This window comes from Magallana gigas, chromosome 7 (genome assembly GCF_963853765.1).
Source record: "Magallana gigas chromosome 7, xbMagGiga1.1, whole genome shotgun sequence".
Taxonomy (NCBI): Eukaryota; Metazoa; Mollusca; class Bivalvia; order Ostreida; family Ostreidae; genus Magallana; species Magallana gigas.
This window is the reverse complement of record NC_088859.1, coordinates 29268546-29295858: the sequence shown is the minus strand read 5'-3', so window position 1 is coordinate 29295858 and position 27313 is coordinate 29268546. Positions and strand designations below refer to the sequence as shown.

Here is a 27313-nt window from a genome sequence, read left to right as displayed (position 1 = left end):
GGGGCCCCAAGATGGGGTCAAAGTTTATTATAGAAATATAAAGGTAACATGTTAAAAAATCTTCTTCTCGAGAACTACAATGCTTCAATTTGTGAGATTACTATCATGCATACAACCTTGGATAATGAAGGTTCGACAGTTTTAAAATAGTGACCCTTGGACTAATACTAGGGACCCAAGATGGGTTTAAAGTTAAATGTAGAAGTACCGGTATATATGGAAAATGTTTAAAAATCTTCTTTTTTAGAACTACAATGCATCAATTTGTCAGATAACTACGTAAGCACTGTAGCAACCTCTAATGATACAACGTCCACTAATGATATAATGTTGCATTAGTGGTCAGGATGTTGACCACTAATGATATAATTTTATCATTAACGAACAACCTAACCGTCCGCTAATGATATAATTTTAGATTTATATCATTAGCGGTCAAAAACCGTAACCTCTAATGATATGGGGAAAAAAATGAGAAATAAGGACTACCTTGACCACTAATGATACACATTTGCACACATTTTTAATTGCATTAGTGGATGGATTTGCAACCTTTAATGATATAATATATAATTTAATATAAAACTAGTAGACTAATTGTTCTCGAACAATTAGAGGTCTTTCCACATTATTGTTTTTTATGTTTGAAATAAGATGCTTTTATAGAATAAAGTATTTTTTCTGTGTTACTTTGATAAAAAAGTGTCAAACGATTAAGTTTGCAATTTTTTATTGCTTGACCTTGACCTTTGATCTTTATGTCATTTTGATCTGACAAGGTAGACACTTCAATACCAAGTGGTCCGATGTATATATGATTATTGACTCAGAAATTATTTGTGTTTTTATTAAATGTTAGAAACTTTCAGGGGCAATAACTGCTAAAAAGGGACTTGAGACCCTTTCAGTATGAATAAATTGAAGGAGTGTCCAAGTGTACTGAATAATTAGTAAACGTTTCAAGTCTCTATATCTAACGGTTAATGAGGAGTAGCGATAACAAGCATTTTGTACAATAGGGGCAATAACTCTATAATTGTAACATGGTAAGGGTCAATGGGTTATATTTTGAAATGTCTTAAGATGTCCTACTGCATCCATGAAAAAGTTTTTCTCTAGCACCCCAAACAAAAGAGATCTAAAAACTCATTCTTTTAGAGATTTCCAAATGACCTTGACCTTTGACCTTTATGTCATTTTGTTCGGCCAAGGTAGACGCTTCCATCACAAGTAGTCCGAAGTCTCTATGATAAGTAATAAAAAAGTTGGAAGTGATTTTATGGAAATGTAAATACTTTCAGGGGCAATAACTACTAGAAGGGAGCCTCAGATCCTTTCGGTATGAATAAATTGAAGAACCCTCTAAGTGTACTGAAGACATTCGTACAAGTTTCAAGTCTCTATCTCTTATGGTTAAAGAGGAGTAGCGATAACAAGCATTTCGTACAATAGGGGCAATAACTCTATAGCTTTTTAAAGGAAAGAGCCAAGGGGCTATATTTTAAAATGTCTTAAGATGTCCTACTACATCCATGAAAAAGATTTTCACTACCACCTTAAACAAAAGAGATCTAAAAACTCGTTAATTAACGGATTTCCAAATGACCTTGACCTTTGACCTTTATGTCATTTTGTTCGGCCAAGGTAGACGCTTCCATCCTAAGTGGTTCGAAGTCTGTGTGACAAAATATAAAAAAGTTGAAAGTGATTTAATAGAAATTAAAATACATTCAGGGACAATAATTACTAGAAGGGGGCCTCGGATCCTTTAGGTATGAATTGATTGAAGAACCCTCTTAGTGTACTGAAGACACTGGTAAAATTTTCAAGTCTCTATCTCTTTTAGTTTCAGAGGAGTAGCAATAACATGCTTTTAGTACACAAGGGTAATTACTTTGTAAGTTCTGGGAGTTATCAAGCAAAGGGTCATTTGGTACCATAACTTTTAATGGTCAATCACATAGAGAAAAAAATTGTTTCAATATCTCTAGAAATAAAAAAGCTGTCCCTGGAAAAAAAGAGAAGAAAAAAAATAATAAAAAACATAAGAAATACAAAAGGTCTTTCACCTGAAAGGTGGAAAGACCTAATTATATATATATATATTTGATTTGATTTTCATACGATACTGCATAAGAATTGGTTAATTTTTTTTTTGGGGTGGGGGGGGGGTATTTGATCATATACATGTATTTTGTCCTTTAAAATACACCATTCTGACATTACCTTGATATTTTGCCTTTTTACTTGAACTGAAATAGTCGCATACAGACAAAATACATACCATTTATGACTTCGTCTGTTTACTTGAAGATCCAAATTGATTATCATTAATCAAAAAGGAGTTGTGCTAAATATTTTTAGTTGAAGAAAGTTTGAAGAAAAGCATCTTTACGATATTAAAACATTATTGATAAACTTTTAGCGGGATTTTATTAACATGAAAAAGGTCCAATTCATAAGACTTATTCTGCCTGGTGCAGGCAGATAGCTAACCTTGCACAACGCAAACAAAAGTCACACGGGTTTCATATTTTATTTTGTGTGGAAACGTTACCGTCATGGATAATATTGGTAAAAAACTACAACAAATAGAAATAACAAATTACTAAATAGGAAAATATAGAATTTAACTTTACACCTTTAACTGTTAATTACTTTAAAGACCATAATGGTGTGCCATACTTTTAAGAATGTTTTATCTGTAAAATAAATTTCCATCTGTAACTATACTTCAAAAATACAATTTAATACTAACAAATTTGAGCAATTACTTCAATAAAAAAGACTTACTTAGTGGTTCGAGGCACGCATCTAACAAGATTGAAGACGATTGACAAAGTGAGACCGGACTGGTCAGTAAGGCTGACAGGAAGTGAGTGATTGACCAGATATAGTTAACTTGTACCAAAAATGATTACCGGGTATATTAAACTCAAAGTGGTTAGCTTGTAAAAAAAATATTTCTGAAGAATTTTAAAATTAAACCATAGACAACACAAGACTATTTGCTATTATGGTCTGTAGCACAATTGAATCACTAATTTATTGTTAAGTTAAATATGTGGGTTTGTTAATTATACCTTAGAACAACAAAGAATATGAAATAATGTTGGTTGAATTAAAACTACTTCAACAATGGTGATTATGTCGGTGTAACAAAAAATGTTAACCCGGGTTGAAAATTGACCCGGGTTTGATAAAATTATATCATTAGTGGTCAACATTCTGTCCACTAATGCAACATTATATCGTTAGTGGACAGTGTATCATTATATAAATAGTGCCTGTTTGGGAGGGTAACAGTTGAAATTGACACCCCGAGAGAACCATTGTCAACCGACGCGAAGCGGAGGTTGACAATGGTTTTCGAGGGGTGTCAATTTCAACTGTTATCCTCCCAAATAGGCACTATTTATTCTATTATACTGAATGTCTTAATTTTAAAGAAATTGTTCTGCTTTTGTATAGAAATGACGTGAATTCTACGGCGAACTGTACGCGCATAATTTACGCGCATGTAACAATTCGTTGTGTTACCCGTTGCCAAGTGTGTTGCTAACGCTGAGGGTAATAGTACAAATTATCAACTGCGTCTAAACCAATCAGATTTCAGTTTTTAACATGAGAGTATAATAAAAGAGGTTGCTACATACCACGTTTTCAGTCAAATGAAATATTAAATAATTGAAGTCAGAAAAATCAACCTTTGAAATGTCAAATTACCCAAGACGGCAAATATAGCGGATAGTATGAAAGAGTTAAAGTTTTGAAACCGAAACTTTTAAGTACACACATGTACAATTAAACTGTGAAGAGCAAGTTACACTTCTGTTCAAAGACAGTTCAAAACTCTGAAGTCGGAGTCAATTTTCAACAGGGTCAGTTTTCAACGTGTCGATGTCCTTAGAAGTTTGAAAAATATTTTTCAAGCTGTTGAAAACTGACCCCAGGTATAATTTCACGACTTTTGGTATCAATTTTTCAACGTTGAAAAATGATATCCGGGTCAAATTTCAACCCGGGTCAAGATTCCTCGTTAATGTCCAATACTCTCTAAACACACCCACGAAAAAGTTTCTGTGTAGTGTTTGTATCTGTATTGAACACATTTCAATATTTTTTTCTGTCAAATCAAGATAAGTAGCTTATTAATCATAATTTTGTTAATCTTGCAAGTTTAAGAAAAGTTATTGTTAAGTTGAATTAATTAAATAATCACTGATCGCGACTTGTCTGATAAAAATATGAAAACTGCTCATTATTATGCTGTCAGTTAATTATTATGACTTCTCAAAATAAATTAAAGTTGAATCGATTTACCGGAAATATAACATAAACGGCCGGTATTGGTTTGACAATCTTAGCAAACCACGGTCAACATGAACGATCATGGTGGAGAGATATATATATATATAAACGGACACCGGACCATGGCTTGAGACGATGTTGTTTGACATATATTCCTTTTAGCTCTTTCTACACAGTTTAACAACAAGAGACAGAGTTCTTAGTCTTAATAACAAACTGTTGCTATCTGGGAAAAAAACCCAAACAAAAACAAAAATCCATATTGGCATGAATATCGGACAATATTAGGAATTAAAACATGGAGCTGAAATTTTTTATCAGATACAAAATAATTAGGTAGAGCAAGTTCCATTTCAGAGACAGTTCAAAAACCTGTAGTTGGTCAATTTTCAACGTGTGAGGTCATCAGAGATTAGAAAAAAAACCTTTTTTTGAGCTGTTGAAAAATGACGTTTGGTCGCAGTTTTAACGTTAGAAAAGCCCCCGCCCCTCCTCCCCCCCCCCCCCCTCCCCCAATATCCCAAATCAATAATCAATGTGGAAAAATGAAATCCGGGTATATATTTCACGACTTTTGGTCTCAGTTTTCAACGTTAAAAAAGCCCCCCACCCCCACCCCCACCCCGAATCAATAATCAATGTTGAAAAATGAAACGCGGGCTAATTTTTAACTTGGGCTAATATTCTTTGTTACAACGACATGATCCCTATTGTTTAAATAGTTTTAATTCAACCAACTTTAATTGATATTCCTTGTTGTTCTAATCTATAATTAACAAACCCATATATATATATATATATATATATATATATATATATATATATATATATATATATATATATATATATAAAATCTTTTATCATGTTATATCATTAAAGGTTTCAAATCCATCCACTAATGCAATTGAAAATGTGTGCAAATATATATCATTAGTGGTCAAGGTAGTACTTATTTCTCAGTTTTTTTCCATATCATTAGAGGTTACGGTTTTTGACCGCTAATGATACAAATCTGAAATTATATCATTAGCAGACGGTTAGGTTGTTCGTTAATGATAAAATTATATCATTAGTGGTCAACATCCTGACCACTAATGAAACATTATATCATTAGTGGACGGTGTATCATTAGAGGTTGCTACAAAGCACCTTTAAATAGTGTAGATTCGAAATTAAAAAAGCCGTGACCTCAATCTAATACTGGGGCCCCAAGAGGTGTTCAAAGTTTAAATTAGCATAGAAATATAGAGGGAAAATGTTGAAAAATCTTTTTCTAGGGAACTATAATGCTTCAGCTTGTGAGGTAACTATGCAAGCATCCTTAAATAATGTAGATTCCAAATAATTAAAACTTTAGCACTGGACTAATACTGTGGCCCCAAGAGGGGTTCAAAGTTTAACATAGAAAGATATATTGAAAATGTTTTTAAAAAGTTTTTTCTCGAGAACTATAATGCTACAGTTTGTGAGATTACTTTGCAAGGATCCTCAAATTGTGTAAACTCTAATGTAGTGGAACCAAGAGTTATCTTTCTTGATGTTCTGTATAGTCTGAGAGTTATTCCTCTTGAAGTGGAACTCTTCTCTTCTTTTTCAGGTTGTGTACGTGCGGTCCCACCGCAGTGCTACACATTTTAATTCCTATGTTACTATTTATGTTGTTCAAGCCAACCATAAACCTCGGACCATAACTGGGTCCCCAGAAAGGGGTTCAATGTTTAAAATAGAAAAAGCATATGCTACGAAATGTAATGTTACAAGGAACTGCTGTTCAGGTGAGCGATGTGGCCCATGGGCCTCTTGTTTTTATTTGAGAAAGAAATTAACAACGTAAAATTTAAAAAACAAGATTTTTTTTTTCAAGTTGCTGTTTAATTATTTAATAAAGGATATCTATTAAATATTTAAACAGATTAAAAAAAACCTATGAGCATTCAGAAAATACAGTCCATCTTTCAAAATACAACAATGCTGTTTAATATTTAAGTCAAATAAAAAACATCAACTCTTTTATATGTGAACTGGTTTTTATTATTAGGGCCCCGCAAGGATTTGCGGGTGCCCTATAGTAATCACTCTGTCCGTCTGTCCTTCTGTCCATCCGTCCTTCTGTCCGTCCGTCTGTCACTCTTCCGTCCACAATTTTTCTGTTTTTTTCTAATAACTTTTTTTATGGTTGCCCAATCAAGTTCAAATTTGGTATGGTAGTTCAGTAGGCAGAAATACATATTTTGATGCTAAGTTTGGTTCTCTATGTCTTCTGGTTTGGAGCTGGGGTGGTGGGGTAGATTCCTAACTATGCATAAGAAGAATGGGCAAAGAGAGTTAACTGCTGAGAATGAATGGGCAAAGAGAGATAACTGCTGAGAATGTTACCATTGTATACATGGAAGGCTGTGCAATATTTGTCCTTTGGGATAAATTAACCTTCCACAGGAAGAAAATCCTAAGCTTTATCTCTGTCTGTCACATTGAGATTAATTACTGCACTGCCTGTGTCTGCAAATGAACTTTGTTTTGAAGTTAAGGTCAATTTTGAATGATGTGTAGTATTGTGTACATTCTTTGAAATATGGATTTAAAATATAATATTCATATTTTATTTTGGTTAAAATACCGTACACAATGATTTATAATAATTTATTGAATAGAGGCAAAGCCTAGGTATGATTGCATTGGTATCAATTCTTTTTTTTTTTAACAAATTTTATTTCATCCCATGTTAACCCACTATATCCCGTGGATATGACTCATTGGATATTTTTTTGATATCCCACAGTTGTGACTTTACAATGGGATTTGCCTAGGCATAATGAAGTAAAATAATGTAGAGTTTTATAAACAGTATAAACATTGATTGCGGTGTATAAAACATGGGATAAATAGAATCTCATATGATTTGTAGTATAATATGATTTTTATCCAACTTGTGTGTTTTATTCCCTCACTAAGGCTCAAGAAAAAAACACTTTAATTGTTGGATGAAAATCATATCCAACTACAAATCACGAGATCCTATATATTCCAGTTCTTTACATCTTCTGCCGGGCATTTATTTTTCATCATTGTTAATATAAAGAGGATGGAATTCAAAGTTTTTTTCACTTCTCTATATTAATTGTCATTGCGGGGCCCTTCCTGACTGGTCAGTTTTCTAGTTTTGTTTTTTGCTTCTTTGATCTCAATTTTTGAATATTGTTCCGCTTTAACGGAGGCTGTCGTTGCGAAGCAACACAATCAGGACACATTGGGTATTGTCCTTCTTCTGTGTCTGGGTCTTGTGTCCCACAGTGAAAACATATATTGGGGGAAATGCACCAGAGCTGTAGTAGGGGGTTTCAACTGAAGATACACAGCCCAAATTTGATCGCACGTAAACTTTCTCCAAGAGAGCACATATACGAGGTGCTTTCTCGGGGTTCTCAGGTTTTAATTCCTGAAGTTCGGACCCACATGAAAACTGATAAAGTCCAATGATTTTGGTAAGCAAGGCACTTTCTTGGGCACCAAGTTTAGTAGCACTATATATGACTCTGGGTTTCTGGCAATCTATGCAAGTTACTGTTTGTTTCACTGTTTTAGCAGGCTGAGCAGATGGAATGAATGGAATTCCATGACTGCTTGCAGTTGATTGTGCTTGTTTTGTTGATAGAGAAGGACAGTGTTCATCTGTAGTATTGGTTCCAAAAACCTCATTGAACTCCTTGTAGTGGCCTTCTTCTCCTAAAATAAATGTCAATCATTTAAAAATAAATAACAATACCAAACCACTTTACAAAACTTAAAATGACATATACCCGGTATGATATTCACTCTAAAATACCTTGCACTGGATCAGGAAAGTTGTGTAACTGGCTAAAAATATCAATAGGCAATCTTGGGGATTAAACATATCTGACAGTCACTAGAACCACATTTCTTCACAGTAAAGAAGTAAGTCCTGGATACACAGCAGTAATCAATAAACTCTGCAAGTTTTGGGCTACAAAGTTGAACATCTGAATTAAAATTAAACAAATACCAAATACATTTACAATGCTAGAACAGTTTCTGGTTATTGTTTTTTGTCTTTCAGTGTAAAGAAACAAAGTGTGTACAAATGTTACTATAGAAGGGAGAAAGAAATATATGAAAAATTAAATAGCAGAGTATAATAAACATGAGGTATGCACAATGTTTAATACATTAAACCACTGTCAATGAATATGTAGTGTCAGCTAGCATGGCAGTTGAATGAAGTTATGAGTTAATGGAGCTTAGTGGACAATAAAAGTTAGCAGATACCAGTAAAAAGACCTTCATCTTTAATATAGGTATACAGAATATGTTACAAAAGGAATCCCATCTATACTTGAAGCTACACACAGTGCATGTACAAAATACAATGATCACCACACAAGATTAGCTGTGCCTTAGAAATAGACTGGCTATTACAACACATTAAATATAAACTCACCAAATATTTCCTGTTTTGAATAGAGCATTGGTTTTATAATATTAAATACTTGATAAAACAGTCAATACAAAATCTGAAATCATGCATAAAAATGAAATTTCCACTTTAATGTAAAAACTTTATGCCTTGTAAAAATATTGAATGTTGAGGGTTTTTTTTTTTATCTTGGAAAGTAAATGATTTGTAAATTTTATACATACCAATCCTTCAAACTTTGCTTCAACTCAATTTGCTTTTTTCCAACAGGTAGGTTTCCAAACTTGCCCAATTCTCCCCAAAGGTCTTCCATTTTTTCTTCTGAAGAAGCAGTGAACAACTTGAATTGTTTCTCTTTTAGGCAGAGTCGCTTGAAAAGCTGAGACAGAAGTACCTACATAAGTAAAACAAATTAATTATTAAATATGTCTATTTAAATATTTCTTAATTCTAATGTCACCAGTATTTATATTTTGAAATTTCAACAACCAAATATTACCTTTACTGGTTTAATCGAGTCAACCATGTCCTCGCGGAATTTTGGATTTTTTGCAACGTCCTTAAGCTGCTGAAGTCCACTGGCTGATTTCAATTTCTGCTCAGTTTCTGCTGAGGTTTCTTTCCTCATTAAACCAACAGCTTGAAGTGCTAAATTTAATATGGACATAACACGTTCTGGTGGGTTTTTCCAAGATGCCATTGGTGGTGTCCTAGCTGCTACAATCATGTCATAATAAGCAAATGATGGACAGTTGGACAGAAAGGTAGGTAAGTCTGTGATCTGGACCACCATCTGTATAAAGACACAATATTGGCTTTGTCAGTTCTTCATTGGTCAAAATGTCCTTCAGCTCTGTAATATGATGCAGGGGACTGGAAGGTTCCAACACTAAATCCTTCACACCAACATAAACTTGGCCTCTATAGAAGGACCCTTCATTCACAGATTCTGGTATATCTATCAACATTGTTACACTTGGCACAATACTGAATTTGGTGAAATCATGATCAGAGACAGCAAAGACTTGATCTGCACCAACAACAAATCTCTTTCCCCTCTCCACTGCTGCCACTGGGTGTCCTGGTTCTCCAACTTTGCAGTGGTGTTTATCATCCATAGCCACAAGAACACAAAAGTCTCTAAACTTGACTGCAAACTCTTTCAGATACCTAAATGTCGCTGATGCATAATGGAGATCAATATGCGACTTTCGAAGCTGTCGACTTTGGACTTGAAATTTCACTTTTAGATTTCCAGTGAACTGCAGTGAGGTAACAGCTGAAGGGTTTTTTGGAGCAAACTGTAAGCGCAGCCATTGTTCGGATGGAATAGGAGTATTTTCTGGGCAAATTTCCTTAACTTGACGTAGGAGATCTGGAACGGACATAGCTTGGGCCATATGTGTGAACTGGTCATGTCTGCGTTCATCAACTGCAGTTTCTACAACATTTTCTAAGTACTGCTTAGCATGGTTAAAAAAAGTTTCATATCTGGAAGGTTGCCCTGTGTTATGGTGTCTAAGATCTGTAATTATATCCGGATCTTCCATTTCAAAAGCCTGTTGCACTCTTAAGTCTACTGCTTTTTCTGTCTCATTTTCTGCCAAACTGCAATCCCCTGCTAAAGACTTGTAAATGTATCTTGCATCACTTGTCTTCAAACTGCACAGTAAAGAGGCCTTACTCATAAATGCTTTTCTCATCGCACGAGTGTGATATTCTGGAAGGTCTTTGCTCAAGTTTTGTATGACGTCAGAGTTCTTTTGCATAACATCACTATCTGTTTCTGAAACCCCACCTGGAATTTTCCACAGAAAATTGTGTGATTCAAGGTTATTGCCTGCACTAAATTTCAAATGAACACATTTGTAAGGTAATCCATGCTTCATATTGTCTAAAAAATATCGTCGTTCTCTTGTGTTCTGTGGTGTGTATTCATCCAAACAGATTGGCTTGTATATTTCTAGCTTTTGAACAGAGTCTACAAGAGCTCTATAACAAGACGCGGCCCCAGGCTTAACAACATAGCTAGGTCGTATGACAGTTACACTCTTAGTTTCATCCATGCTTCTCACAGGAAACATAAGTTGTCTGTTCTGATTCATTATACCCCCCGCAAACAAAGTTTGGGGGGTATATAGGAATCACCTTGTCCGTCCGTCCGTCTGTCAGTCTGTCTGTCTGTCTGTCCGTCTGTCTGTGCAATCGTGTCCGGTCCATATCTTTCTTATGGAGAAACATTGGAAGTTCTTACTTCACACAAAGACTGCTTATGACCTAAGGGTGTGTCATGACCTTGACCCAAGGTCATTCGGGCAAGGTCAAGGTCACTGGCAGAAAAATGCAAAATTCGTGTCCGGTCCATATTTTTCTTATGGAGAAACATTGGAAGTTCTTACTTCACACAAAGATTGCTTATGACCTAAGGGTGTGTCATGACCATGACCTAAAATCATTTGGGCAAGGTCAAGGTCACTGGCAGAAAAAATGCAAAATTCGTGTCCGGTCCATATCTTTCCTATAGAGAAACATTGACATTGGAAGTTCTTACTTCACACAAAGATTGCTTATGACCTAAGGGTGTGTAATGACCTTAACCCAAGGTCATTTGTGCAAGGTCAAGGTCTCTGGCAGAAAAAATGCAAAATTCGTATTCGGTCCATATCTTTCTAATGGAGAAATATTGGAAGTTCTTACTTCACACAATGATTGCTTATGACCTAATGGTGTGTCATGACCTTGACCCAAGGTCATTTGTGCAAGGTCAAGGTCACTGGCAGAAAAAATGCAAAATTCGTGTCCAGTCCATATCTTCCTAATGGAGAAGCATTGAATGTTCACTTCACTTCACACAAATATTGCTTATGACTTAAGGGTGTGTCATGACCTTGACCCAAGGTCAATTGAGGAAGTTCAAGGTCATTGTTTCGAAAATGCTAAATTTTGTCTGTGTCATTTCTTGTATTAATGGAAATATTAGAAGCTAAAATTTGACACAAAGCTTGCTCTTCTCAGGCCACATAAAATTATTTTTAGATTTTCATCCCCATCTCTCTGAAAATGGCCTGCCTCGATGAAATTTTTATTTGGAAAAAAAAATGTGTGGAAAAAAAATTTAGGAAAAAATCGGGCTTAGTATACCAATAATTCAAAATGTTTAAATATTAAATGGCTGCTTGACATGTGGATTTCGTTTGATTCAAGTTTGATTAGAGTCATGGTTGTTAAAGGAAGGATGCAAATGTCCGCATGCATTAACAGTTAACTTAAAATAAAATGGAATTAAAGGATAGAAATTGGTTTGTTTACTCCTATTAGCATTAACAGTTTTAAAAAATAGAGCAGTTGTTATTTATAGAAAATGGTCAGTGAAATAGATTCATCCAATATTTTCTATAATAGCAAAAATACACGCGTTATGATTTTTTTCTTAGCGGGGGGTATCAATTGTGAGCTTGCTCACAGTACCTCTAGTTTGTTCTGCTTTCTTCTTCAAATAATCAATATACTTGTGCATGCTATCTGATAATGTTTGAGTAGCAACTTTGATAGGTGCCCACCTTACTTTAGAAATCCAAGGTTTCTCTAAACATGCATCCAAATGGCCTGCTAAGGAAAGCAGAGTTGATTGACTCAATTCACCTTTCTTATGTTTGTGGTTTTCAGGAACATTGTAACCCAAAAGATTTTCAAACAAAATTGGCATAGCAAAACAACGCTCCCTAAGAGTGTCAATAAATGGATCTATCACCCAGATGCAATTTGTTAAGGCATTGATAAAATCTTTACCTTCATTCAATGTCATTGGTGTAAACCCCAAACCTGCATTTCCTAGTAAGTATAATATCTTGTTGTAGACTACTCTCTTGTTGTTTGTTATTTTCGCATCTTCAGAAAATGGTTCTGGTAGCTGCAGTTTACGAGCATTTGAAACTAAAACATCGTTGATATTTCGTGTGGGTCTTTCCTCTTTCTGATATTCTGTATTTCTGTTGCTTTGTTTCAGAAAGCGAGAATCGTATGTAATGGCCAAAAATTGGAATTGTTGATGCTACTTTGTTGGTTATAATCGCGGCGTCCAAATCGTTCTTGTTTTTACCAACTGACACAGAAACGGAGGCACCCAGTAATTTTTCTGGGAAGGTCCAACTTTCTAAATCGAATTTCATCGATTTCACGCCCTCGTAGATGTCTAACAAAGAACATCCATCGGAAAAACCCTCGATGATAGTCCACAGTAGAATTAAAAGGGCTCCATGGCGAATACAAATCGAAACAGCAGACATATTGATTCGTTATAAGTCAAAAATTTCCATCGACCACATTTTCACTAGTATCGTCTATATCATCGTGACGTTTGGATCATAAAGTTTTTACACCATACGAAAATAAGCGTCTTAATGATTAAGACTACACCGGAGGCTGCGCATCATAAGCAAAAGTAAAACTATGCAATAGATATTGGTAAGACACGAGGAGTTCCGATGAATGAAAAAACCGAAAGCGGGAACTTTTTTTTTCTGGATAGGTCTCCGCATTATTAACTTTTTATTTTATTGAAAATGCAATAAAATTTGCAATGTGGCACCCTCAAAACGGATGCGCGCGGGCCTGAGAACCGTAATTTCAATTTTATTTAGCCTTATTTCTCTTTATCCATGTGCATACTTAACATGTTTACTTTCTGTGTCATCTACCAGTAATCTATTCTTTGATTACTCAAAGGTGTTCAGAGGGATAATTTGTATCATGCCTGTTAGAAAATGTTTAAATGGCATTAACTTATGATTTGATGTACATACATGGTTGTCTCCTGTGTACAGGTCTGCCAACAGCCTGGCCGGTGTGACAAAGTTCCTGTCCCTGGACCACCAAGGTTTGGTCGTCTACAACCAGAATGGTCAGAATCCACAGAGGGCCGCCTACCAACAGCAGACGGTCACTGACGGACAATGGAACTTTGTGGTGGTGTCCTGGAACAAGGACAATGGGTTTGACTTGGTGGTCAACAGTCTGAGACAGAGTCAGATTCCCACCACCCCCTACACATCAATGATGGCCCAAAAGTAATTGACTCTGGATTTTACCATCACTACATTTGTAAAATAATGTGTTTGTTAAATAATATGTTTTTTGAATAATGTGTATTTTTCAAGAGCAATTTATCTTCAGTGTAGTGGATTAAACTAATGCTGACACACTTGCAATAGTAGGAATTATTTTCCTTCCAGTATATGGGTCACTCTTGGTGCAGACTTTGACAGCACAATCATGCCAAAAGTAAATGGTGGTTTCCGAGGCTATGTTAGCCAGCTCAATATTTACAACCGAGGGCTAAGCTTCGAAAATGAGATGCCCCAGCTAATCCCTGATCCACGAAAGGTATTCAGTGGGTCCATTTTACGCTGGAATGAGTTTGTCTACCACCGCGGTGTGAAGCCGGTGTATCCATCAAGTGCCCAGAAACCCTGCACTGGAGCTAACTGTCTCGCCCATAGTAAGTGGACTTTCTGGGAGAAAAAATAGGAGAAAGGGTGTAATAGTGGCACTTAATAATTCTTAGTTTGAATTAATGTATTATTGGTCCTGAAAATCTGATGTCTCAGTTAAAAATTAATTGCTGAAGAGTGTATGATAGCATTTATCATACCTGTATTCTATATTTTTTCGCCTTAATTCTGTGTCAGGTTAAATATATTGTGTCAAGTTAAAAAAATTGAATAATATATGCAATATTGCTACTTTTCAGACAAGAAGTTCCCAGTTTTTAAGACACCATGCCCCTCTAACGTGTACAAGGTGTCAGCTGACAGACTGACCTCTGTGACCTGGACTGAACCCATCCCACAAGGTGCCACCATACAGGAGAGTAGCTACAAATCAGGTATGCAGGAATTTAGATTAATTGTGTAGCTTACAAAGAAGTTTTCATATCACTAAATCAGTAATGTAGACTAAGAGGTTTATTTAAACAAAAAAAGCTTTCTTTTGTAATTCATGCAGAATATGAATAGGCAACATTGCAAGAAAAATATGTAACCTGCATAATGATATGAATCATCAACGAAAGCATTTCATTGTTTATATTTACATCTTTCTTTTAACTAATTGATAAATTGATTATAAAAAGTATGTATAATTCACTAAACTATATTGTTAAGGATGATGTTTACTCAGAATGAAAATAAAATCCACTGATGATAATGAAAAACCATCTATTGTAAGTTATAGACTGTTGAATGTTGTTTTATTTTTTACTTTCAAAAAAGTAGGTCAATAATGACCTACTTTTTGAGTTAATGGCCATTAAATATTTTCTGAAAAATCAAGAAAAATCCAATAAATTTTTACACTATGATTGAGATTTTTTTTATTTGTAAAAATAATATGTTTTACGGTGCTACTGTTCTGGCGAGCGCAGCAAGAATTACACATACATGTACCTTGCATCATCGTCAACCTAGTGTTATTTAGGTATCAACGAACGTCAAAGAATTTTTGAGAGAGTATTGCTCTACAATAAGTATGCCAAAGGTACTAATTTTTATGGTTATGATACATACATGTACAGCGCAACCCCCTACCCCTCTCCCGAGAGAGAGAGAGAGAAAGAGAGAGAGAGAGAGAGGAGTGTGTGCATGGTCCCTGTTTGTAGGTGTGTAATTTCCCACTTTTAAATTTAATGGTTTGACTCTATGCAATATCTACATAAATTTTTTAACTGTTTATTTTTTCTCTTTATTCCTTTTTATTTAGTTCAAAATGTCCTATTGTTTATGATTTCCTTCCTACTTATATACTTACCTGCCTACTGTACATGCATGCACAATAAGCTTAAAAATAGATAAATATGACAGTAAAGTATGGCTCTTGTTAGTATATATTTATAAAATCTCTAAATTAAAAAAAGTTAAAAACAAATTATATGTCAATGAGGCTGGTATCGCAGTCTATACTGAAATAGCTAATGCACGCAATATACAGATGTTTGATCCACCTCTAAATTTATCGCGGGAAATGTAGCGCGAGAGCACTGTGACATCATCCATGACTTTGTTCGCCTTTGTTTACGTATCTCGACTCAAAACGAAGGTATGGAAGCAAGTAACAAATCTCTTGAGTCTCACCAAAGCATATGCAGTACTCTAAACGTGTCTTCAAAGCTCAAGACACTGTAAATTACAAGTTAAATGTCAGCCATTTTTGGCATAGCACCACGGGTGAAAACATTAGAGAGCATTATGGGACGTAGACAGAAAATTTTGTTTGATGAACTGTAGGTTTAGCTTGTTCTTTTTCCTATACACACTGGTTCTTAGAGCTCGCTTCGCTCGCTATTACAAATAAATAAACACTTTAAACAATGAAATACAGTTTATGAATGGTAGGGCACTTAAAATAGATACAAAGCATTAAGATTTCAGCGACAATTTTTAAAAATATTCCAGTCCGAATTTCCTCTATCAGTTTTAAAATTCCTACCTTTTTTGATTCAATTTTACAAAAAATTTAATGATATATGATAATACAAAAACATTTATAGTATTAATTTTCTTATATTAGCCTTATTTTGTTGGCATAAAATTTATATGAGGTCAATGATCAAAATTTTGAGATTTGTGTCTTTTATCGTTTTTAAGCATTTTAAACCGGGTTTTCAAACGGGAAAACCCAGTTATTAAAATGGTGCAAATGGTCGGTGGGCGGGCGGCTGCCAAAAGGGTACCCTCATTGTACAGATAACTCCTACAGTTCTCAAGATAGGAAGTTGTTCTTTTGCAGATCAATGGTACATATATCAGAGGTGTGCATATTGCTAGGATTTTGATTTCTGATAATTTATCAAAAAAATACCAGCTTTTGAACTTAGTCATTTTTTGGCAAAATATTGCATATACAGTACCCTCATTGTATGGATAACTATTCCTACATTTTTAGCTCACCGAGACGAAGTCAGGGGGAGCTTATGCTATACCGTCGGCGTCCGGACCTGGTTGAAGTTTTTGTTGCAGGTCCTGTATCTAAGCTATTACTTGTCCTATCTTCACCAAACTTGCATGGATGATGCATATGGACCTACTTATGGACTTGAAAGACTTGGATGCTCAATCTGAGTCCTAAATTTCAGATGCTGGAGGAGGTTAAGGTTGTTGGAGCAGGTTGAAGTTTTTGTTGCAGGTGCCCTTTGATAGCAATATCTAAGTTACTGCTGGTCCGTACTTCACCAAACTTGCATTGATGGTGCGTCTTATGATACTGATGCACCAGGCAGGCTTGGGTGCTGAATTTGAGCTATAGGTTTCGGATGCTGAAGGAGGTTAAGGTTTTTAGAGCTGGTTAAAGTTTTTGTTGCAGGTGCCCTCTGATGATTATATCTTAGTTACTACTTGTCCTAACTTCACCAAACTTCCATGGATGGTGCGTCTTATGATACTGATGCACCAGACAGGCTTGAGTGCTGAATCTGAGCTATCGGTTTCAGATGCTGGAGGAGGTTAAGGTTTTTAGAGCTTGTTAAAGTTTTTGAAACAGGTGCCCTCTGATGATTATCTTAGTTATTACTTGTCCTAACTTCACCAGACTTCCATGGATGGTGTATCTTATGATACTGATGCACCTGACAGGCTTGAATGCTGAGTCTGAGCCATAGGTTTCAGATACTGGATATGGTTTTTTGGAACAGGTCACATGTTTAATAGATAATAGTATTATTTTAAACTTGCATAGTTGATTAAACTGTAATATGAATGAATCACAGAGGAAGCTTTAGATGCAGAGCTTGATCTCCATTATCAAGGATGCTAAAAAATATATCTTAGTTATTACAGGTCTAATCTTGAATGGATAGTGTGTCTTATGATACAGATGCACCTGAGAGGCATGGATGTTAAATCTGAGCCAAAGGTTAAGGATGCTGGAGCAGGTTAATGTTTTAATAGCTAGTGCCCTCTGATGATGATATCTTATAGTTATTACTGGTCTGAACTTCACCAAACTTGCATGGAGATGCGTCTTATGTATACTGATGCACCTGACAGGCTTGAATCCTGAATCTGAGCCATAGGTTTGGGATGCTGGATGAGGTTTAGTTTTTTTGTAACAGGTCACATGTTTTATAGATGATAGCTTGCATAGTTGATTTAACTATATTATAAATGAAATGCAGAGGTTGCTTCAGATGCAGAGCCTGATCTCCATTATCAAGGATGCTAAAGAAATCTCCTATCTTACTCAAACCTGCTCGATAGATAGATGTGTTTGTTGATAAATGATATAACATGATTCGTATGATATAGTGTTGTATGGTATGAAACAATATTGTTTAATATGATACAATATAATATCATATGTAATATTAAAAAAAGTTAAATGATACGATATGGTATTGTATCAATTTTTTTGATATTTTATGTTATGATATTGTATCATGATATTGTTATGTATAGTATTGTATATTATGATACAATATTGTATAATATTATATTGTATTACTAATCTATTATTTTATCACATGATATGATTACATAATATATTGCATTATATAATATTGTATCCTATGATACAATATTGTATATTCTATAATATTGTATCATACGATATTGTATATTGTTATACTTTCATGTTAAATACTGAAATCTGATTGGTTAAGACGCAGTTAATAATATTTACTATTACCCTCAGCGTTAGCAACGCACTTGGCAACGGGTAACATTAAAAAATATTACATGCGCGAAAATTATGCGCGTACGGTTCGCTGTAGAATTCACGTTATTCCTATATAAAAGCAGTAAAATGTTCTTAAAAATTTTAAAAAAGACATTCAGTATAACAAAATAAATAGTGCCTGTTTGGGAGGATAACAGTTGAAATTGACACCCCTCGAAAACCATTGTCAACCTCCGCTTCGCGTCGGTTGACAATGGTTTTCTCGGGGTGTCAATTTCAACTGTTACCCTCCCAAACAGGCACTATTTATATAATATGATACAAGATTCTGTAATATAGAATTATAACACATGAAAGTGTATATTAATATGATACTGTAATATTATATGATATCGTATCATACAATATTGTATAATATGATATTGGTTTATAATATAATATATTATCACATCACATGAAATTGTATTGTATGATATTTAAAATATATTATTGTATCATATGATACAATATATATAATATAATATTGTATTATATAATATTTTACTTTATCACATAATATTTGATATGATACAATGTTGTATCTAATTATATTGTATCATATGATACAATATCATTTTATGTATCAAAAATGATACAGTATCATACAATATCATACTATATTATACAATATAATATCATATGTTTCAATGTTATGATGTATTATGTAATATGATATTGTAATATAATACTATATTGTTTTTTATATATTATGATATTGTATTATGTGATCAAATACAATAACATATAACACAATACAATGTCATATCATACGTATCATATCTCATCATCGTTTTTATGGTATTTTATTGTATTATATGATATATGTTGCAAACATGATAGGATGCAATATTTAATTTTATATTATTGTATTGATTAACATATGAACATATGTTTATCATACAATTTTTTTAACAGATGATATACGATATTGTGTCAAAACAGAATCCATGAATATCGAAGATTATAAAGTATGATTTCATTTAATATGATAAAGGTGGTCTCATAATGGTGAAGTCTCATAAGGGTGATGTCTCGTCTCTGTGAGCTTTGTAATCTATGATTACCTATGTTTTAAGATAGGAAGTTGTTCTTTCGCAGATCAATTGTACATATATTAGAGGTGTGCATATTGCTAGAATTTTGATTTCCGATAATTTATGAAAAAAATACCAGCTTTTGAACTTAGTCATTTTTTGACAAAATATTGCATATAGGGTACTCCATTTCACTGGATACAGGTTAACATGGATTGATACATTGTTACATTGACAGCTTTTCACTTCTTCAATATTTTTACAATTCGTGTTCATTCAATTGAGTTTTAAAATAATTGAGGTAAAACCAACGGCGATTATGCAAAATTATATAGACTAAATTATAAAATCTTAACTTTTAATATTAGAGTACTGTCAAAATGTTTAAGAGGAAAGCAAAATCTACAAAATTTAGTCCAAATTTCCTCTGTTTCGCTAATAGTTTATTTTTGTTTGAGCTTAATTTCATGATAAAGTAAAAATATTGAATATTATGTCAATAATAATTCATTTCATAAATACTTTTTGTGCTTAGAACAAGTTTTACTCATGACATTGTACTTTCTAACAATCCGAATTTGAGAACTCAAACCCTGAGTAAATAATTACACTGTTAATGTACAACATTACATTAGCTAAAAGAAACAGCTACATTGTGTCCTAGAGGAGATTGAGTCTGACATAATTATGATTATTTCGTGCAGTCAGTTATTTTTAGCTCACCGAGACGAAGTCAACGGGAGCTTATGCTATACCCTCGGCGTCGGCGTCCGGACCTGGTTAAAGTTTTTGTTGCAGGTCCTGTATCTAAGAAATTACTTGTCCTATCTTCACCAAACTTGCATGGATGATGCATCTGGACCTACTAATGGACTTGAAAGACTTGGATGCTTTCAGATGCTGGAGGAGGTTAAGGTTGTTGGAGCAGGTTAAAGTTTTTGTTGCAGGTGCCCTTTGATAGCAATATCTAAGTTCCTGCTAGTCCATACTTCACCAAACTTGCATGGATGGTGTGTCTTATGATACTGATGCACCAGACAGGCTTGAGTGCTGAATCTGAGCTATAGGTTTCGGATGCTGGAGGAGGTTAAGGTTTTTAGAGCAGGTTAAAGTTTTTGTTGCAGGTGCCCTTTGATAGCAAACTCTAAGTTACTGCTGGTCCGTACTTCACCAAAGTTGCATTGATGGTGTGTCTTATGATACTGATGCACCCGACAGGCTTGAGTGCTGAATCTGAGCTATCGGTTTCAGATGCTGGAGGAGGTTAAGGTTTTTAGAGCTGGTTAAAGTTTTTTGAGCAGGTGTCCTCTAATGATTATATCTTAGTTATTACTTGTCCTAACTTCACCAGACTTCCATGGATGGTGCGTCTTATGATACTGATGTACCTGACAAGCTTGAATGCTGAGTCTGAGCCATAGGTTTCGGATGCTGGATAAGGTTAAGTTTTTTGGAACAGGTAACATGTTTTATAGATAATAGCGAGCGCAGCTCGCCGGCGCGCAGCGCCGGCGAGCGAAGCGAGCTCTAAGAACCAGTGTGCACGGGAAAAAGAACAAGCTAAACCTACAGTTCATCAAACAAAATTTGTTGTCTACGTCCCATAATGCTCTCTAATGTTTTCACCCGTGGTGCTATGCCAAAAATGGCCGACTTTAAACTCGTAATTTACGGTGACTTAAAGTTTGAAGACACGTTTTGAGTACCGCATATGCTTTGGCGAGACTCAAAAGATTTGTTACATGCTTCCATACCTCCGTATCGAGTCGAGAAACGTAAACAAAGACGAACAAAGTCATGGATGACGTCACAGTGCACTCGCGCTATATTTCCCGCGATAAATTTAGAGGTGGATCAAACATCTGTAATGAGTGTACTGCTATTTCAGTATAGACTGCGATACCTGCCTCATTGACATATGATTTGTTTTCTTTTTTTTTAATATAGAGATTTTATGTATATTTACTAGCAAGAGCCATACTTTACTGTCATATCGATCCATTTTTAAGCTAATTGTGCATGCATGTACAGTAGGCAGGTAAGTATATGAGAAGGGAGGAAATAAACAATAGGATATTTTGAACTAAATAAAAAGGAATAAAATGAAAAAATAAACATTTAAAAAAAATATGTAGATATTGCATATAGTCAGACCATCAAATTTAAAAGTGGGAAATTACACACCTACAAACAGGAACCGGTCTCTCTCTCTCTCTCTCTCTCTCTCTCTCTCTCTCTCTCTCTCTCTCTCTCTGGGTAGGGGGTTGCGCTGTATGTATCATAACCATAAAAATTAGTACCTTTGGCATACTTATTGTAGAGCAATACTCTCTCAAAAATTCTTTGACGTTCGTTGATACCTAAATAAAACTATAAGTTGACAATGATGCAAGGTATGTGTAATTCTTGCTGCGCTCGCCAGAACGGTAGCACCGTAAAACATATTAGTACTATGCATAGTTGATTAAACTGTAATATGAATGAATTGCAGAGGTAGCTTCAGATGCAGAGCTTGATCTCCATCATCAAGGATGCTAAAAAATATATCTTAGTTATAACAGGTCCTAACTTCACCAAACTTGAATGGATGGTGTGTCTTATGATACAGATGCACCTGACAGGCATGGATGCTGAATCTAAGCCATAGGTTGCGGATGCTGGAGGAGGTTAAGGTTTTAATCGCTAGTGCCCTCTGATGATGATATCTTAGTTATTACTGGTCTGAACTTCACTAAACCTGCATGGATGATGTGTCTTATGATACTGATGCACCTGACAGGCTTGAATGCTGAATCTAAGCCATAGGTTTCGGATGCTGGATGAGGTTTAGTTTTTTGGAACAGGTCACATGTTTTATAAATGACAGCTTGCATAGTTGATTAAACTATATAATAAATGAAATGCAGAGGTTGCTTCAGATGCAGAGCCTGATCTCGATTATCAAAGATGCTCAAGAAATCTCCTACCTCACTCAAACCTGCTCAATAGATAGATGTGTTTGTTAATAAATGATATAACTTTTTCCTATGATATAGTATTGTATGATATGAAACAATATTGTTTAAAATGATACAATATAATATCATATGTTATATTATAAAAAGTTATATGATTTAATATGATATTGTATCAATTTTTTTTATATTTTATGATATTGTATCATGATATTGTTATGTATAGTATTGTTTATTATGATACAATATTGTATAATATTATATTGTATTATTAATTTGTTATTTTATTGCATGAAAATATTCAATAAAATATTGCAAAATATAATATTGTATGCTATGATACAATTTTGTATATTCTATCATATTGTATCATGCGATATTGTATAATATGATATTGGTTTCTGTTCGATAGAATTATATCACATGAAATTGTATCGTATGATATTGTAATATTATATAATATTGTATCATACAATATTGATTAATATGATATCGGTTTATAAAAAGGATATATAGAGAATAATACATACCCTTTTCCATATCACAGCTTGTATCAGCCCGAGACTCCAATATCAGCCTGAGGGCCGAAGGCCCGAGTGATGATATTGGTCGAGGGCTGATACAAGCTGTGATATGGAAAAGGGTATGTATTATTATATTTATTACATACTTAGTAATAAATTTAAAAAGAAAACCCATCAAATTGAACAAATTGATTATTCATATAATTTGAAAAAGTATGGACATGTACATGTATTTAATAAAAATATGAGTTCTTCTTGTTTTAACAAACATGAAGCTACAGAACAGAATTTCATCACGTTTAAAAGTTGACTGCTTTAAAACATTTGCTAGCATTTGAAGTTTTTAACTGCACTCAAAAATGTCGACTGTAACTGAAAATGTTTTATTTTTCGTCTGTAAACATGCAAAAATGCCGTAGCGAAAAAGGGCAGAGGAGTTCCGCAAGGGGTGTGATACGGATCCGTATCAGCCCTGGAGGGCTGATAACCTGTATCAGCCCCGGAGGCCGATACGGATTATGTGATGTCATCTGTACCACATGTGCAAAAAACCTGTTTTTATAACTAAGTATGTAATAAATTATCATATCACATGAAATTGTATTATAAAAATATGATATTGTAATATATATTATTGTATCATGTGATACAACATGTATAATATCATATTGTATTATATAATATTTTACTCTATCACATAATATTGTATCATTTGATATGATACATTGTTTTATGAAATTATATTGTGTCATATAATACAATATCGTATTATGCATCAAAAATGATACAATATTATACTATATTATACAATATAATATTATATGTTTTAATGTTATGATGTATTATGTAATATGATATTGTAATATAAGACAATATTGTATTATATATTATGATGTTGTATTATGTGATCAAATACAATAATGTATAACACAACACAATGTCATATCATACGTTACAATATCATATTTCATAATTGTTTAATACAGTATTTTATTGTATTATATGATATATATTGTAAATTTGATAGGATGCAATATTTAATTTTATATCATTGTATTGATAAACATATGAAAATATGATTATCATGCAATTTTTTTAACAGATGATATACGATATTGTGTCAAAACAGAATCCGTGAATATCCAAGATCATAAAGTATGATTTTCATATGATATGATAAAGGTGGTCTCATAAAGGTGATGTCTCATAAGGGTGATGTCCCGTCTCGGTGAGCTTTGTAATCTGTGATATCTTATGTTTCTTAGGTAGCTGAAGGTTTCGATAAATGGCCAGGCGAATAGATTTTAATCCTGTCAGTTTCAGCCGCTGTAGATTTCGAACGATCAATAGACTCTTTCTATAGAGCTGTGAATTAACTCTAAGTTTCCATAAAAAATTCCTTTATATATATATATATATATATATATATATATATATATATATATATATATATATTAATTAGTTTATTTGTTTGATACCTAGAAGAAAAGATTTCTAAAGATTTCATAATTTTTAGTTTTAAAAAATGAAAATCCCACAGGAGGGGAAAAAGATGTCATATCTATGTTTCCTTATCTTACAAATGCATAATACTAAATTTTGTCAATATTGGATAAGCCGTATGTACCACATATACTTGTCTGTATTAAGTCAGATATTTTCGTGTAGAAAATCTAGTGAAAGTTACAGGACTGTGATCGGACATGATATACAGTTAGAAATATTTTGCATGCAAGAAGAAGTTAGCACTTAATGACTTAATTTCTAGAGCGATAGGTTTGGCTAAAGCTCTCTTAAATGCTTTTTTTTCCTTTACTAATTATAGCAGGTTTTGAAGGGATTGGTATCTTTATAAATCTCTCTTAAATGCTTTGATGTCCTTTATTAATTATAGCAGGTTTTGAAGGGATTTGTATCTTTATAAAGCTCTCTTAAATGCTTTGATGTCCTGTATTAATTATAGCATGTTTTGAAAGGATTGGCATCTCTATGATGTTTAGTTTCAATTGTCTCATTTTGTCCTTGTTTGGATCGTACTTCGCCAAGAGAGTATAGTTGATTAATTATTTTGAAATGGTTGTAATCCTCTAGAGTCCCCTAAACAATATAATTTTCTTGTAGCTCTTGTTAAGATTAACCAACCAAATGCCTAGTTGAACAAGTGCTCTCAGGGTGATCCCTAAGTTGTGGGATAACTTATACATATCTATTCTTGCTGATCATTTGAGGTTGTTATGATTTGATCAATGCATGAATGAATGTTCCTGAGGGCATCCTAGTATATGTTTATGTAAATGCCATCCATGTCATCACCCCTCATCCTCTCCAAACTTAGAATTGATCAAATAAGTAAAAAAAAAATTAAGATTTTTTATTTTAAACCATATATCCTCTTGTTGGTTATAAGTCTGCCAGCAATTTTACTTTCAAAAGTTGCACTACACTCTGGTGATCATTAAAACCAATGAGCTTCTAAAGTTGTGAAGGGCTCACAAGTAAAATTAAAGTCCATGCATTGCCGATCACTGTGTGTACTATTATGCTTTAAGGTTTTGAGCTTATTTCTTATTTCAGGAGAGACATTCTTATGGGGCAAATACACCAACATGTATGTTATTCGTGATGAAAAAAATACTTCAAATTTCTGTTCCTTCAACATATATGTAATGCGTAAGTATATTCTTATATACCCTAAAAATATATAATTATTTCATATACAAACCAACGCCCTTTTTAAAGAAGAAATTAAATGGGAATCAGGCAAACAGAATGAGGAGTTTTTAACAAATCTCCAAAACTAAAATTAAAAGTTTTCCATTAACTTTTTCATATACAGTACCCGCAACGTAATTTTTATTGCTCTCTATTGCTATTCGTTTTCGTCCATCGTTGTGCTACGTTCATCGTCCCTCAAGCGTTAACAATTTTATATTTTTTACTTCCTCTTAAAAGCTACAAGGCTGATTGTTACCATTTTTGGTTTGAGGCATCTCTATGGTAAGAGGAATCTAAATTGACCACCCCCGGGGCACCACAAGTGGGGCCAAATATGCATACAAAAAACAAATTTTCAAAAATCTCAACTTCCACAAGTGAGAAAAAAACTGGTTTCACGGGTATAATGTCTATGAAGCCCTCTACCAAAACTAGAGAATAGGGGGTGGGGCCAATATGGCCATATAGTAAAAAATGTATTAAATCTTACAAAATCTTCTTCTCTACTAGCTCCTATGTATATTTGTTAAAAACTAAATGCATGATTATGATGTCCATGAAGCCCTCTACCAAAATTGTGAAATTCATGGCCCCTGGGTCAGGGGTTATGGCTCTAGGGTGAGGCCAATATAGCAATATACCGGTAGTTAAAATGCATTAAATCTTTGAAAATCTTCTTCTCTACTCCCATATATACTTGTTAAAAACTAAATCTTCTACTGTGGAATCATTAGATTTCGTGGTGGCTCAATTTTCGTGGAATTCGTGGGTACCTCTTATCCACGAATTTACATCCTCCACGAATTAATAAATTGAAGTAATAAAGTCATGTTTCCTTTTGTAGATATAAGAGAATACACGAAATTACGTCCCCACGAGCCTGTAAAATTCTAGCAATCCACGAAAATTGACCCCCACGAAAATTAATGATTCCACAGTATACTCCCAAACATGTGGGCAAAACACTGAATGCATGGTTATAATGTCCGCTAACTCCTCTACCTAAATTGTGAAATTCATGGCCTCTGGGTCAGAGGTTCAGAACATTAGGGGGGGGGGGATATGGCAATATAGTGTTAATGCATATAATGTTTAAAATTTTCTTCTCTATTCTCACACATCTGTATGAAAAACTGACTTATAATTATGTTAACCAGGAAGTTCTCTACTAAAATTTTAAATTTTATGTCCCCAGGAGTATGGGTTTTGACTCTAGGGCAGGGCCAAAATGGATGAATTTGTGTTAATGCATATAATGTTTAAAAATTATCTTCTCTACTCCCACACACCTGGAAGGAAAAATGAATCCACGATTTTGTAGACCAGATCTTTAAGTTTTTCTCCAAAATTGTAGGTTTCATCGTTCTTTTTGAAAGATTTCAGGCAGGGAGGTGGTCGTCAATACAAAGAACTACGAACGCTAACGCCCGTTTCCCGCCTACATTTTACATCCAAATATTTTAGAATTTCTTTGAGATTTTCAAAAACTTAATGCATGGTTAAGATCTCCCTCGCCATTATGCAATAAATGTATAAATTTTGTTCTGAAACACAGATACTTATACAGGGCATATATACCAGTAGCAAAGCATGGCATATAGAGGCTGATAAGTCGTGCAATGATAGTAAAACGTCGCA

At 34.1% G+C, this 27313-nt stretch overlaps 1 protein-coding gene across 2 annotated transcripts in view; it reads left to right on the top strand.

Annotated features, from left to right (window-relative positions):
- LOC117684422 (uncharacterized) overlaps nt 1–27313 on the top strand; it is a 339336-nt gene that overhangs the window by 84535 nt on the left and 227488 nt on the right. For both annotated transcript variants that reach the window (XM_066067796.1, XM_066067795.1), the window contains exons 31-34: nt 13567–13809; nt 13975–14240; nt 14493–14627; nt 25535–25630. In XM_066067796.1, coding sequence (XP_065923868.1) covers nt 13567–13809; nt 13975–14240; nt 14493–14627; nt 25535–25630 — 740 coding nt within the window. The remainder of the gene's footprint in view (nt 1–13566; nt 13810–13974; nt 14241–14492; nt 14628–25534; nt 25631–27313) is intronic.